Source organism: Staurois parvus, unplaced genomic scaffold (assembly GCF_062004578.1).
Source record: "Staurois parvus isolate SC_StPar_1 unplaced genomic scaffold, SC_StPar_1.0 ptg000525l, whole genome shotgun sequence".
Taxonomy (NCBI): domain Eukaryota; kingdom Metazoa; phylum Chordata; class Amphibia; order Anura; family Ranidae; genus Staurois; species Staurois parvus.
Window position 1 is genome coordinate 6,868,753 of NW_028318321.1, and position 14,379 is coordinate 6,883,131.

The following is a 14,379-nucleotide window of genomic DNA, read 5'->3' on the forward strand; positions in this document are numbered from 1 at the left end:
CGCTACTGTGTCAGGGACTTGAAAGTTGGCACAGGGAACCACTGAGCACTACAGGGGACCAGTGGATTGGCACTCCAAGAAGTGTCAGGTTCTCACCAGACTTTCCAATAGACCCAGTTTATACAAACAAGCACACAGTACAGGTTGGTACAATGCAGCTCCCTAGAACACACATTAATGAACAACAAATACAAGTGTTTTAATGCCAGTAAATCAAATTAAATATCCTGTATCAATGCAATGCATTAGAGAAGTATGTCACCTCAAACACATTTTAGCATGCAACAAGGCTTGCTAATTGTGCTGCACATAATGTGAATTCGGATTGAAGGAACTTGAGCAAAAATTGAACCCTGACACATGTAGCTCATAGCCTGTGTACTCAGTACTTTAGGATTTTCATCATGATATTACTGTAATTTACTTTTTTTTTTTTTTTTTTTTTTAGTCCAGTCCTTTGATCCTGAGACATGTCTGAATCTGGAACCACTTTCTTGTTGCTTTTACATACAGAATGTATGACATACAAATCTTAAGTTGTTTCTTGTGACCACCAATTCAGATCTATTTTAGAAGTTTGAATATGATGGGTGATATAATAAAATAGACTTTGAGAAGTATATTTTGTCTTTCCCTCTGCAGTGCTGTGGATGTAGGGGATGACAGAAAACAAAGAATGGTAAATCGAGTTACTTGGTTTTTAGCGGTAGTTACTTTAGTCTTAGTTGTAGTAGGTTTTAATGTATTAGTATCTCCCGGATTTTACTTTTGAAGCCTTGAATATGCTGAGTGATACCTGTAGATTTGTCACATAATTTCCCATTTTGCCAGCCAGGGAAGGTGTGCTTAATAGGCCAGCACTTACCTTGTTAGTGCGCGCTTGCAGTTTTGCGAGTCCTAGATTTTTTTTTTTTTCTTCTTTCCTGGGTGCCCTGCTATCCTCCACTATATGGAGCAAGGTTCCAGACTCGGATTCATCATCCTGGACACAATCTGCTTGTTGTGGTTTCTGTCACATCTGGGATTGCGATGCCTGGCACCATTTTAGTTCTTGTAAAATAATTTGCCTAACTTGGGTAGGTAGCAGGGCTAACACAGTGCAAAAATAAATGATCAATATCAGGCAGGATCCTTTAGTACAGTGCAGGCAGATAGTGTTGCATGCACACCTATGCATGACCCCTCTAGCACCATGGGTGCCCTAAATTGTTGGCCACCCTGATTGCCAGTATGTTATTTCCTGTTGTTGACTTCTCACCTTTCCTAAGAGAGGTTCTAGCCTCCCCCTACACAATTAAAGAAAAGCATTTTTATTTGTTTTGAAGTTTCCTTCAGTTACTGTCTGGTAAGATGTCAGTGGGACTGAAAATGAGCTAAATCTCTCTAGTGGACCCTGGATAGCAGTTAAAGTGGTTGTAAAGTCTCCATAATAAACTCCCATGACAGGTTCTCTTATCGGGCAATAGTAATGGCAGTGTTTGTGGGGTTTTTTTTTTTTTTTACAATATATTCTCTAAATGCCTGTTGCTAGCAGTGCTTCTATGCAGGAATATGAGCCCCTCCCAGTGGGAGGGGCTCATATTCCTCTGCTTTTTTTTTTTTTTTCGCTTTTTTTTTCTCCTTTTTAGTGTCCTTTTTAAGAAGTATAGCCAAAGTTTTTTTTTGGCAATACTTCTATGGGTCACAGGAGTGCAGTTAGTTCTTCACTCCTGTGATCCGTTTCGGCTGTTGTCACAGAGCCACTCCAGGCTCTGAAAAGATCCTGACCATATGGTTGGGATCCACCCAGATGCCTGGACCAGTAGCTGGCTCAGCCTCTTGGCTGTGCTGCTGAGAGACAGCCAGCTGCTCCCTCCCCTTCCCGGCCTTCTGCTCAACAAGTGCTGGCAGGGCATAGCAGAGAGCTGGTGACTGACTGGCACAGAGGAGCAGCTGCAGCAGAATAAGCCATTCAAGGTGGGAGGGGCAGGAGTAGGATCTGCTTCACACACACACCGTGGAATTTCAGGGAGAGAGAGCGATACAGACGCTGCAGACAGCAGGATGACAGAATGTAAACTGACCATGCTGTCGTGGGATAGGCAGCCATGATGAGCGTGGTCAGTTTACTGACAGGAACAAGAAGAGTCAACCAGGTATTCTACTACTTGGAAAGGGATAAATAACATTGCAAAAGAATTATGCAGTATATTGAGCCTTTAACCATTTCCATACCGGGCAATTTTACACCTTCCTGCCCTGGCCATTTTTCAGGTTTCAGCGCTCTCACACTTTGAATACAATTGCACGGTCATACAACATTGTACCCAAACTAAAATTTTATCATTTTCTTCACACAACTAGAGCTTTCTTTTGGTGGTATTTAATCACCGCTGGGGTTTTTATTTTTTGCTAAATTAACAAAAAAAGACCAAAAATTTTGAAAAAAAAACACATTTTTCTTTGTTTCTGTTATAAAAGTTTACAAATAAATAATTGTTCTTCATAAATTTAGGCCGAGATGTATTCTGCTACATGTCTTTGGTGAAAATAACCCAAATTAGGATGTATTATTTAGTTTGTAGGAAAGTTATAGAGTTCACAAACTATGGTATAGATCTGAAAATTGATCAATCCTGAAGTACTGACAGCCAATCTAATTTCTTGAGGTCCAAGAATGTCAGAACAGTACAGATATCCCCCAAATGACCCCTTTTTGCAAAGTAGACAGTCCGACGTACTTCATAAGAGGCATGGAGAGTTTTTTGAAGTTGTGTTTTTTTTGTCATTTTTCGGAAAAAGTGAAAATAATCTTTTAAATTTTGTTTTTTTTTTACATACTGTCACCAGTGCAGTACAGCGTCATCATATAACTGGCATGGCGGTGAACAGGGACACTGAATATTTTTTTTAATTTTTTATTACATTTGTTTTAAGATTTTTTTTCATATTTTACTATGACCAAAGTAGTACAATGTTACCATAGTAACATTGTACTACTTTGGGGAAGTGATAAGTATTTTTTTTTTTTTTTTTTTTTTTTACAGAATTTGCTTATAGCAAAGAATTACTTTGCTATAAGCAAGCATTTACCTGAATGAAATCGATTCATTCAGCTTTTCTTTTTTTTTTTTTTTTTTTGTGCTTAGCTGTGATTTGGTCACAGCTAATCACATGACATGTGCATGTGATTAGCTGTGACCATTCACAGCTAGGCACTAGTATACAATGGATGGCATGAATGAAGCCATCCATTGTATACATCTGTCATGTGACCTGCTGTGATTGGTCACAGCAGGTCACATGGTACCAGCAACGGGAGCCGGTACTCAGATCTGTCATCGGCCGTGTCCGAGGTACGCGGCCGGTGACAGATCGCGCTGCTGCGCCGCTCTGCATTAGCGCAAACTGCGCATGTGCGGGAGCACGCCAAATGGCATGCACCCGGAATGCAGCAACACTTTTGAAGCCGCCAAACGGCCATTGGCCGGGCGGCTAATGGTTAGAGACAGCACCATGTGGTGTGTTTTTGTTTTTTTTTTTTTTTTTGTTGTTTTTTTTTTGTTTTTGTTTTTTGGTAAGGTTTACAACCGCTTTAAAGTGGTTACATTGCTTTGTAAAGCAAGTGATCACATATCCTCTGTTGCCAGCAGCATAAGGAGCTCAGGAAGGGGGGAAAAGAAGCAACATGTTGATCTTCCCAGTGAGTGACTGTGTGCAAGAGCGAGGGGGTCGGGTGTGTAGGCAGACATCTGATTGTTGGATGAGAGCAGGCTGAGTTCCCAGCACAGCCGGACAATTTTACCACCTGTGCTGTCATACCTAGTGTGGTCAGTTTTTAATAGGAAATTGGAGGGACTAGCAGGAACAACATGGCTTTCACACAAATGAAGCAATACAAAGAGAATGTGAGACTTTTTCAAACAAGTGCATAGTACAGCAGGAAAATATCATTAATATGATACAAAATCTAACTACTGCAATATGAATTCTGCGGGGTGGTGTTTAGGGAGCTGAAATATTCTGTGACTAAAAATAAACTATTTAGGACTACATTTTACAATGGAGCTCAGGTTGGTACTTATGAATGTATGTTATTCACAACTCTAGTCTTGCCTTACCATGATCTAATAATCATATTTTTGTGAAGAGATCATACAGTATATTGAGGAGCTGGGGGGAGTCAGGATGTCATCACACTACTGAAACAATTTAGTTTACTTGGCAAGATATATGCTGTTACTCGGTGTACATTCTAATTACATTGAGACTTTAAATGCAAGTTGTGCTTCAAGGCAAAGTTCCCAACCCCTTTCCATACTGCTGGACAGTTTTATAGTGCTTTTTCTTTGCTGTAATAAATGTACTAGGGCCATAGAAATTTAATACTGTCTGTCATTATATTCCCAAAATGAACTCTGGACTACAAGGACTACTATTGACTACTATTGAGGGTGACCACAGCCCTGAAATTGATTACTGCAGTTCAGTGTCTCCTAACATCAACATCATGCAACAAACATACAATGAGAGAGTCAAAGCTCCAAATCCTATATAGTGTCAGGATGCTAACTATACCAATTTGGACAATCTAGCTACACTGAAAGTAATACCCAATGATAGTAGGCTAACCTGAGAAGTGTAGACTGACAGGCCATCTCTGCAAAGTAGGAACCATGCTGCAGCACACCAGACGAAGGGGTTTGGCTCCTATGTGGGAGCAGGTGATGCAGAATCCCCTAGGCCACTGAGTCTAAGAGCCAAGCAGTATTCACCTGGGTGCCTCTCAGAGGTTTGCACCTTTGTGTATAGACCCTGGATTGTTACCCCTTCACCCTGCTTTAAATATGAGTTTGAAGTCCCTGGGACAAGTCCAGAGGTCAGGATTGACAGTAGACACTAACTGGGACAAGCCGGAAATATGGTACACAGGAATCGGCAAAGCATTGAGGCTGAGATAGCAAAAAAAGCATACCAGAGATCGGCACCTAGCTTGCAAAAGCATTGCTCAGGCAACCAGCTGAAAGATTTGCAGAGCTTAACCTAGAAAGGGGAAGGGTGCAGCTCTGATTGGGTGTTGCAGGGGGGAGCTGCTGCTTTCATTGGACCCAACGGTGTGCATGGTTGTGCATTTTTTATAGAAGCAGTTATGGACTGAGGAAGGTGTGTAAGACTAACGTACTCATTTAGAGTCAGTTGATGTCATGGCACCAGAAAGGGGGCTAGTAATTTCAGGCGGGGGTCAGCAATGGCAGCCTCAGTAGTTTTTCCACGATAGGATTCCTTTTAATTTTTGACACATTTTATGCATTGCAAGATAAATTCTGATTTCCAGGCAACTTGCCATAAACAAGCCCAATGAATGTTCCAGCCGCTGATAGAGACTTGGCAGCCAGTGTGACAGCAATACATAAATTTGTGAAAGCATCAAGATTATATGGAACTTAGTCGCAGCTGTCCATCATTTATTATTATCGTCATGTTCTGGGTTACCAAGACAACCATAAATGGAGCTGTCAATCATTTAGTAGGGCAAATAGTCCAATACAAAATTAAATGTCATCTTTGAAAGTTGGCGTTACAATAAAGCAATGGATTGCTTTGTATTTCATGAACCAGATGATAGTTTTCCTGATGTCCATTTACATGGCCTAATGTGCATGTAATTGATAGATTAAAGCTAAATGTAAGGCAAAAAGCTAAATGCCCCAAAAGAGTTGAATTTCTATCCATCCAGTTCTGAGATTTACACAGCTCTGTCTGACACTGTACCTGGAGAATAAAAGTAGAATCAGCACTCTGATGAAGCCATCTCTTTCCTCAAGTCAATGTGGTGTTTGCACACCACAGATGAAAGATTGCTAGCCAAGGGTTATTAGGTGAAAGTTATAGAATCTACAAACTATGGAGTATATGTATGTATGTGTGTGTATGTATGTGTTTGTATGTATATATAATATATAAAAAAAAATGTATACTATTTTAATTGTGTTGATCAACTACCTTTTTAGTGGGACTGTGATAGGTCGGGCATTTGACACTAACTGATGCTGGCTGGGAAGTACACTGACATTACCAGTGACACTAAGGCTGCATGCACATTAGCGGTTTTGTTTTTTTACTCAAACGCTGGTAATAGAAGCATTAGTGTTTTATAAGCGTTATGTGCTTGGCTGTAACTTTAATTTTTTTACAATTTAAAAAAAAATTTGTTTTGTGTGACATGGACAAAAAGTCCCCTATGTGCTTTTTGGTGACAACTATAAAAGACCCTGGATGTCTCTTGTGCTGTGCAGATCACATTGCATTACATTCTTTCCTGACCACAATGGCCAGAAATCTTACAACGGGGACCCGGAAGTGACATCTTAACGTCACTTCTGGATCAGGACAAGGGCGCAAGCTGATCTGGTGCCGGGCCTGCAGATGGGCAAGTGGAGCCCGGGAGACTTGGTACTTGACCTAACTATTTAGCATATAAGCTATTGGCCAAACAAGGGAGTATATTTTTTTTGAGTCGCCCAACTCTTTCATTGAGAGAAGCTGCAAGGCATAAATATTGCATAGCACTGAAAGCAGAAATTGGACCCTGTATATTTAGGGGTGCATGATCTGAGGGAAGAGGATTTTTTTGTAGAGAGGTGTGGTGTCCCCCCCCCTCCCCTCCCCTCCCCTTTTTAGCTAGTTTCAAACTTTGGGCATGCTTCACATGGTCATCCTTTTGTACACAGGGCATGTGTAGCACATCTAGTAATTCTGCCCTGCTCCCCCCTCCCAGTACAAAGCAATTCAGCTCTGCTTAATCAAATCCGGATTAATGTCTACACAGAGAAGGTCTGCAGCTTTCAGCTGTTTAAAAAAAAAATTTAAAAAGCCCCACAACCAGTCTGGCAGTGTTTATAAATAAGACTGCATTCACCCGTGGCCAGTTTGATTTGTGACAAATTGCAGAGCCATGTGTTCAGATGCCATTCGCGGGCCTGCCACAATTGTTGCGTGATAAATCATGGCAAACAGCATCGTGTGAAGCTTGTTGCCCAAGAGTTCCTGAACAGCGATTCTGCTCGTGATTCAAAATGCCCATGTGTGAATGCAGCCTAAGCGCCGATTACCACTTGGGTGGTGCAGATTGAAGCTCAGGATTCACAGCTAATTGACACAGTAGTTGTTCATGTGAGGTTTATAGAGGTTTCTGGTCAGGATTTTATCCTGTTCACACACGTGATTTAGAAACTGTTCCCATAGACGTCAAGAGCCTGTAATCCGCACCTGAACCGGACCGCACTGTTCATAAATCATACATGATTCTTTTTCAAACCGCACTAAATCCACACCGTCAGTACACCGGACATACAGTGCTCAGCATAAGTGAGTACGTCCCAATAGAATTATCAGAAAACCTTTTACTTTCCTTTTAGAATCAACATTTTCTATGGGACATTATACTACAAAATTCTCCCACAAATCCAGGTCATTGATTGCAAAAAAGATTTGTTAATTTTGCACACACAAAGTATTTTTCCTAACTAATTCAAGACAATGTTGCAAAAATGAATACACCCCAATGAAAGTCTTAGGAGCAAAGCTAAATTTTAGACAATAAAATCCTAATTATCAAGAGTTCAAATAAAGGTGAGTCTAATTATTCATTAAATAGGTGTCCAGCAGTCAGTTGATTATAAAAGGGTGTTTCTTAACGAAAACAGTCTCATTTCATGCTGTCGACAATGGCACTACATGGAAGAGAAATGTCACAAGGCCTGAGGCAGAAAATAACTTCTTTACACAAGAAAGATGAATGCTACAAGAAGATTACTAAAGCTTTAGTTATCAGTCAGAATACTGTAGCAGAATTGATACAAAGATGGACTTGCAACCATCTCACAGGGTCGTCCAGGCCATCCACGAAAGTTAACACCTTGATAGAAGCATCTTCTGTTGAAGAAAATCGCCATGACAGTTCACTGCAGTTAGCTAAAGTACCCAAACTGGGGTGATTGTTTCCTGTGACCCAATATGGCGTACACTGCAGAGGAATGGCATGCATGGGTGTGGTCCATGAAGGAAGTCTCTGCTAATTCCCATGTACAAAAAAGCCCACATAGAATTTGCCAGGGCTCATGCTGAAAAAGGCTGCTGGGACTCTGTACTCTGGAGTGATGAGGCAAAGATAAGTATTTTTTTTTGGAACCGATGACTTGAAAACTGTATGGCGTGGCAAAGGTGGGGAGTACATAGAAAAATGCATGGTGCCTACAGTGAAACATGGTGGTGGCAGTGTCCTGTGGGGCTGCGTGAATGTTGCTGGTATCGGGGAGCTGCATTTCATTGATAGTATCATGAATTCACAGATGTACTGCTCTATACTGAAAGAGAAGATGCTGCCATCATTCCATGCCCTTGGTTGTTGTGCACTTTTCCAACATGACAATGATCCAAAACACACATCTATGGCCATTGCTGCAGAACAGGGTGAAAGTGATTCAGTGGCCAAGTATGTCTCCTGATCTGAACCCAATCGGACACCTATGTGGAATTCTGAAGAGACAAGTTGAGCACCGCACTCCATCCAGGCGCTAAAAGAGGTCATACTTGAATGAAAAAAGATAATGTTGCAATATGTTGCCAACTTATCCATTCCATGCCTAGAAGACTTGGTGCTGTCCTTACAAATCATGGAGGTCATACAAAATACTAAATGGAGTAGTTTGTTGTGGGATGGATTCATTTTTGCATCAACTAACTTGAGTAAAACTGAAGATTTTGTAATCTAAGTTATATTATTAATCTTTCATGTAACGAGCTAAACTAATGTTCTATAAAACTGTTTTGTCAAAATTTTGGAAATTGTTCTTGTGTTCATTGATATATTGAGTAAAATCTTTTCAAATGGGGTGTACTCATTTATGCTGAGCACTGTATGTGGACAGGCACCATAAGAAGCAATGTTATTTCACATGTCGTGCGGATTGGATGCGGTTCATATTCTGTATGTGAACTGGTACTAACTTGCTCAGAGACTACAGAAAGATACCATGTAACCTATTAGTTTTATATCATTCTGTGCATTCATCTGTAGATCAAAGGGATAAACATCCATGTGTAGATGTCTGGTAAAAGCAACCAATTTTTTTTATATATATTTTTTTTAAATAAAATGATTAACCCCTTATTAACTCCCCCTTGTTTTCTCTCTCTGAATGGAGGAGAGAGATGCATTTTATCTCTCGCTGTCCTTTCAGAGAGACAAAAGTGTTTTGTAAAAAAAAATAAAAAAATAATGTCTTATGTGGCCAGGCTGTTTGGTTAATTTCAAGCAGCGGGGATACATATTCCCCATCTGTTTACACTGTGGGATAATTTTGCGGCCATTCCCCCTACTGCCAGTCAATATTGTCATGCTTCATGAGGGCAACTGCTGGCAAAAGCCAGTGTCAGTAAAGGTGTGACCGGTGCAGGGTGATCTGTCAGTGCACCATATTTCACTGAGTCAGAATTGAATGTGTCAGTATTGTGTCAGGCCCTCTACCATCAGTCAAGACAGCAAGGCTGGGTGGGGACAGGCCTTACAAGCTGTGCATTCGCATGGAGTCCTATAACTTCTAGCAGCTATCTCCATAATGCACACTGACCTTGCCGACTTGGATTTGCCTCTGTGCTAGGGGTAACAAGTTTGGAACCATGGGGAACTGGCAGGTTCCTTTTAGATATTTAGCAGCATACATCATTTTAATAAGCAGTATATGAATAACCAAATTAATATATTGATTCCTAAATTTTGGGGTAACATACACTTTAGGGCCTCTTGCACACTGCTGCCTAAAACAGATAATGTTTAGGCATACAGGTGTTGTTTATTTTTATTTTTACTGATGTAAATGTAGATTGTCTTCAATGTGCATAAACATGGTCTGCGTACAGTTGAGTAAAACAAAAAAATACAGGAATCTGTTGACAGGCAGTATTTTTCCATACATGCGTACGCCACAGCCCATTGATAAACATAGTGTGCGTAGCTATAAGGTGTAGCATGCACATGCATTAATGGCATGTGAAGGTTGATTGTGCAAGAATGGTTTGAGACCCTTGTGGGTTATTCACAGCTGTTTTGACCACTTCCAAAACTGCAATAAGCTGCCTTTTGACTTGTATAGGGGGAAAAAAACAGATGCAAACAAATTCTCATGTAGACAAGCACAACAGTACTAGTATCACCCTCCCAGTTCTATCAGTTGATGGTGCACATGAACAAAGTTGAAAAGCGGCAGCTCTGACAAGAAACATGCCTCATACAGATGTTTTAGGGTGCATTAACTACTAGCCTACAGGGCACTTATACTCCCTTCCTGCCCAGGCCAATTTCCAGCTTTCAGCGCTGTTGCACTTTGACAATTGCGCGGTCATGCAACACTGTACCCATATGAAATTTTTATAATTTTTTTGTGACAGCTTTATTTTGGTGGTATTTAATCACCTCCTGGGTTTTTTATTTTTTCTTAAACCAAAAACCACTGAAATTTTTTTTAAAAAGTTTTTTTTTTCTTAGTTTTTGTTATAAAATTTTGTAAATAAGTGATTTCTCTCCTTCACTGATGTGCGCTAATGAGGCTGCAGTGATGGGCACTGATGAGGAGGCACTGGTAGGTGGCACTGATGGGCATTGGCAGGCATCACTGATGAGCACTGAAAGGCAGCACTCTTATATGGCACTGTTAGGTGGCACTGACTGGCACTGATAGGCGGCACTGACTGGCGTTGATAGGTGTCACTGACTGGCACTGATGGGTGACACGGAAAGGCAGCTCAGATGGGCACTGATATGTGGCACTGATGGGCACTGAAATGTGGCACTGGCATGTGGCATGGATGAGCACTGAGAGCTGGCACTGATGGACACTGACAGGTGGCGCTGCCAGGGCTACACAGATCACCAGGGCACACTGATCATCAGTGCTCTGATCTGTGTAGATGTCCCCTCCGAGGAATGGCGATTACCGGCTCTCCTCTCTCACTGACAGCTCGTGGGGAGAGAAATGCCGATAACTGACATTTCCCTGTTTACATGTGATCAGCTGTGATTGGACACAGCTGATCACATGACCGAGTTGACATCTTCAGCTCTTTCCGTGGATCGGTGATCCGCTGTGTCCCTCGGATCGCCGTGGTCCAGGAGCCGCGCATGCGCGGTTGGAATCGGAGGATGTCATATGACGACCTCCCAGAACAAGAGAACCACCTTGCGTCCGTCATATTACTATATGGCAGGCGGGAGGCGGTTAAAACTGACACAAATTGTAAATGGGCCTTTAAATTACTCAACTTGTTGGTTAAACTTTGTAGCAATTGGTACTATATGATGTTTAAGTTCTCATCTGTTTGTTAGACTTGTGTACATTGCTTCTATGTGGAACTACCCATTCACCATAGTATGTTTGTTTGAATTAATACATATGCATAATTTATTTATGCTTGAATTATTTGAGTGGCTCCCATCCAGATCAATGTACGTTGTGATGGAAAGTGTTAATATAGTGAAGGGTTTCAGACTTTAGCCTAACCCACAATAGCTGCCTTAGTTCTTGCTTTTATTCGAAGTCACTATAACAGATAATTATTTTTCTGCAGGTGGCGCTCTCTGACTGCCATTGGAACGCGAGTTCCAGGATCCCGATTTATTGCCTTCAAAGTTCCTTTGAAAGGGGTAAGTAATTGTTGAAAGATTTGACTTTACTCATAGGTGGTTTAAAGTGTTTAGTGTTTTCAGTATGAGCTGTAATCTTGCCCTCAATTTCCAACTGCATCTGTGTGGCCCAGTAAGTGAAGGTTACAGCTTCCAAGAAAGGAAGACTGACAGGAATACGGGGGCTGTCATCGATGATATGCCTCTAAAAAAGCTGCAGCCTGGCTGTTTTTTAGCTTCAGTACTTTTAGCAACTAGTCTAGATCAAGCATACAGGTTAGAAAAGGTGAATTCAGAACTCCCAATCAGCAGATATACCATGTCAGAGGCTTTAAAGGTGCAAATACTAAAATGACAGCCAGGTAACAAGTGTTGTCAGCAGTTGTGACTTACAGTTGTGTCCAAAATTATTCAACCCCCACTGAAATTGAGTGTTTTGGCCAGTTTGACATTGCTTTTGATCATTCAGTCATCTTGCTTACATTTACATTAAAGAGGCACTTGTAGGTCAGACAAATATAACATAACAGTTATAATGAAATAACCACAAATGTCTTTTCTGTGCTCACAGCATTATCAGTTTTATTCAACCCCCAAGTGACATTCAATCTTAGTACTTAGTACAGCATCCTTTTACAGTTATAACAGCTTTTAAACGTGAAGCATAGCTTGACACAAGTGTCTTGCAGCGATCTACGGGTATCTTCGCCCATTCTTCATGGGCAAAGGCCTCCAGTTCAGTCACATTCTTAGGCTTGCGCACTGCAACTGCTTTCTTTAAGTCCCACCAGAGGTTCTCAATCGGATTTAAGTCTGGTGACTGCGATGGCCACTCCAAAATGTTCCAGCCTTTCCTCTGCAACCATGCTCTAGTGGACTTGGAGGTATGCTTGGGATCATTGTCCTGTTGAAAGGTCCAACGTCTCCCAAGCCTCAGGTGTGTGACGGACTGCATCACGTTTCCATCCAATATCTCCTGGTACTGAAGAGAATTCATGGTACCTTGCACACGCTGAAGCTTCCCTGTACCTGCAGAAGCAAAACAGCCCCAAAGCATGATTGACCCTCCACCATGCTTCACAGTAGGCAAGGTGTTCTTTTCATCATAGGCCTTGTTCTTCCTCCTCCAAACATAGCGTTGATCCATGGGCCCAAACAGTTCTAATTTTGTTTCATCAGTCCACAGAACACTATCCCACAACTTTTGTGGTTTGTCCACATGGCTTTTGGCATACTGCAGTCGACTCTTCTTATTCTTTGGAGACAGCAAGGGGGTACGCCTGGGAGTTCTGGCACGGAGGCCTTCATTACGCAGTGTGCGTCTTATTGTCTGGGCTGAAACTTCTGTACCCACATCTGACAAATCTTTTCTCAGTTCCTCAGCAGTCACACGGGGACTTCTCTCCACTCTACGCTTCAGGTAGCGCACAGCAGTCGAAGTCAGCATCTTCTTTCTGCCACGACCAGGTAGCGTTTCAACAGTGCCCTTTGCCTTGAATTTGCGAATGATGCTTCCTAAGGTGTCTCTTGGTATGTTTAACATCTTTGCAATCTTCTTATAGCCATTGCCCTTCCTGTGAAGAGAAATCACCTCTTCTCTTGTCTTCCTGGACCATTCTCTTGCCTTCACCATGTTTGTAACCACACCAGTAAATGTCTAGAAGGAGCTGAGTATCACAGTCATTTTAAAGCTGCCTAATTGGTGCTTATTATGCTTGATTGCTGCTCGGTGACATCCACAGGTGTTTTCAATACCTGATGGAAAGCACCTGTATGAACCTCTGTTCTTCAGAGTGGTAGTCTTTAAGGGGTTGAATAATTGTGGCAATGAAGAAACCACATAAGAACCATTTACTACTGTATTACATAAACAATTGATGTCATTTTAGTTGCATTTGGGTAGTTACAACGTCCTTGTAGGATTTGATTCTGAATACAATTCCAAATGTACACTATAGTCCCTAAACCCCTTTACAGCATTGGGGGTTGAATAATTTTGGACACAACTGTACATACTTCCTCACTACAGGTTTTGTTTATGCAGTACATTGTAGTTTATATGAGACAGATGTGTATGGTAGGAGCCAGCGGAGAGTCCAGGCTTTCAGGTAATACTAACAGATTCTTGGTTTCTAATTTCTTAGGCTAGGTTCTAATAGTTACGATGCAACAATGTGCATGCATTAATAAAACACTGTCTAATAAAGTCAGCACTATCAATTACTTTTTCATTTTTAATGTGCATGCATTGCCTTTTTCTTTGTGTCAAATGAATGGGCTGCCCAGTGCACAGGAAACGCACCAAAGAGTCCATGCATGCACTTTTTTTTTTTTTTTTTTTATGCAACATGTGTGTTAGTGTGGCTTTTTAATAATAACAGCAAAGTTTGCCTATAATAAAGGCAAAGAAAAGCGTGAACAGGGCCTCACTGCCATTATAGTATCTTATTCTAGCTGCATTTAACAAAAATTCATGAAGTCATACATTTTTTTTTTCTTTTAATCCGTTTCCATTTTCATAAAAACTTTTACATGTTCCAGCACACTCCAAAAAAACAAAAACAAAACATTGAAAACACAGAATATCCACCTCCTAATACAGTGTGATCTTATAGAAGTCTGTGACGAAGGGTGGCAACAGTAGAACACAGGTATAGCGGGTTATACAAGTACACTTGGCATCTTTACAATATTGTTCAGACAAATTGTGGACATCTAAG

General features: G+C 41.2%; 1 protein-coding gene across 1 annotated transcript in view; it reads left to right on the forward strand.

The window, feature by feature from the left end:
• Positions 1–14,379, forward strand: part of LOC149451711 (uncharacterized) — a 61,509-nt gene that overhangs the window by 11,198 nt on the left and 35,932 nt on the right. The window contains exon 2 of the mRNA XM_089690289.1: positions 11,605–11,680. Coding sequence (XP_089546415.1) covers positions 11,605–11,680 — 76 coding nt within the window. The remainder of the gene's footprint in view (positions 1–11,604; positions 11,681–14,379) is intronic.